The 509-nt window shown below is 41.8% G+C and overlaps 1 protein-coding gene across 1 annotated transcript in view; it reads left to right on the top strand.

Annotated features, from left to right (window-relative positions):
- Positions 1–509, top strand: part of SMC1A (structural maintenance of chromosomes 1A) — a 41459-nt gene that overhangs the window by 13236 nt on the left and 27714 nt on the right. Inside the window, exon 16 of the mRNA XM_010857102.1 lies at positions 53–194. Within this exon, the coding sequence (XP_010855404.1) occupies positions 53–194 (142 nt within the window). The remainder of the gene's footprint in view (positions 1–52; positions 195–509) is intronic.

Raw genomic sequence — 509 nt, 5'->3', positions numbered from 1 at the left:
TATATTCAGCAGTAACTGAGTCCCTGTGCCCTGTTCTCCTTTCTCCCCACAGTTTGGAGTTTGAGAATCAGAAGACTCGTTTGGGTATCCAGTTGGATTTTGAAAAGAACCAACTGAAGGAGGACCAGGATAAAGTGCACATGTGGGAGCAGACAGTGAAAAAAGATGAAAATGAGATAGAAAAGCTCAAGAAGGTAAGAAAGGAGAACATGAAAAACTAAAAACTAGGAGAAAAAATTAGAAGAGATAATATCCATAATTTATAAAGCCCTCCTCTAAATAAGAAAAACACCAAGACCTAAATAGGGAGAAAAATGAGTGGCATCAACAGTTCAAGGAGAGATTCAGATAACCCATAAATACATATCCATAATTGAGCCTTGCTGCTGCTACTGCTGCTAAGTCGCTTCAGTCGTGTCCAACTCTGCTCGATTCCATAGATGGAAGCCAACCAGGCTCCCCCATCCCTGGGATTCTCCAGGCAATAGTACTGGAGTGGGCTGCCATTT

The sequence above is a fragment of the Bison bison genome, unplaced genomic scaffold (assembly GCF_000754665.1).
Source record: "Bison bison bison isolate TAMUID 2011002044 unplaced genomic scaffold, Bison_UMD1.0 scf7180017864376, whole genome shotgun sequence".
Lineage (NCBI taxonomy): Eukaryota > Metazoa > Chordata > Mammalia > Artiodactyla > Bovidae > Bison > Bison bison.
This window is presented reverse-complemented; position numbering and strand designations above follow the sequence as displayed.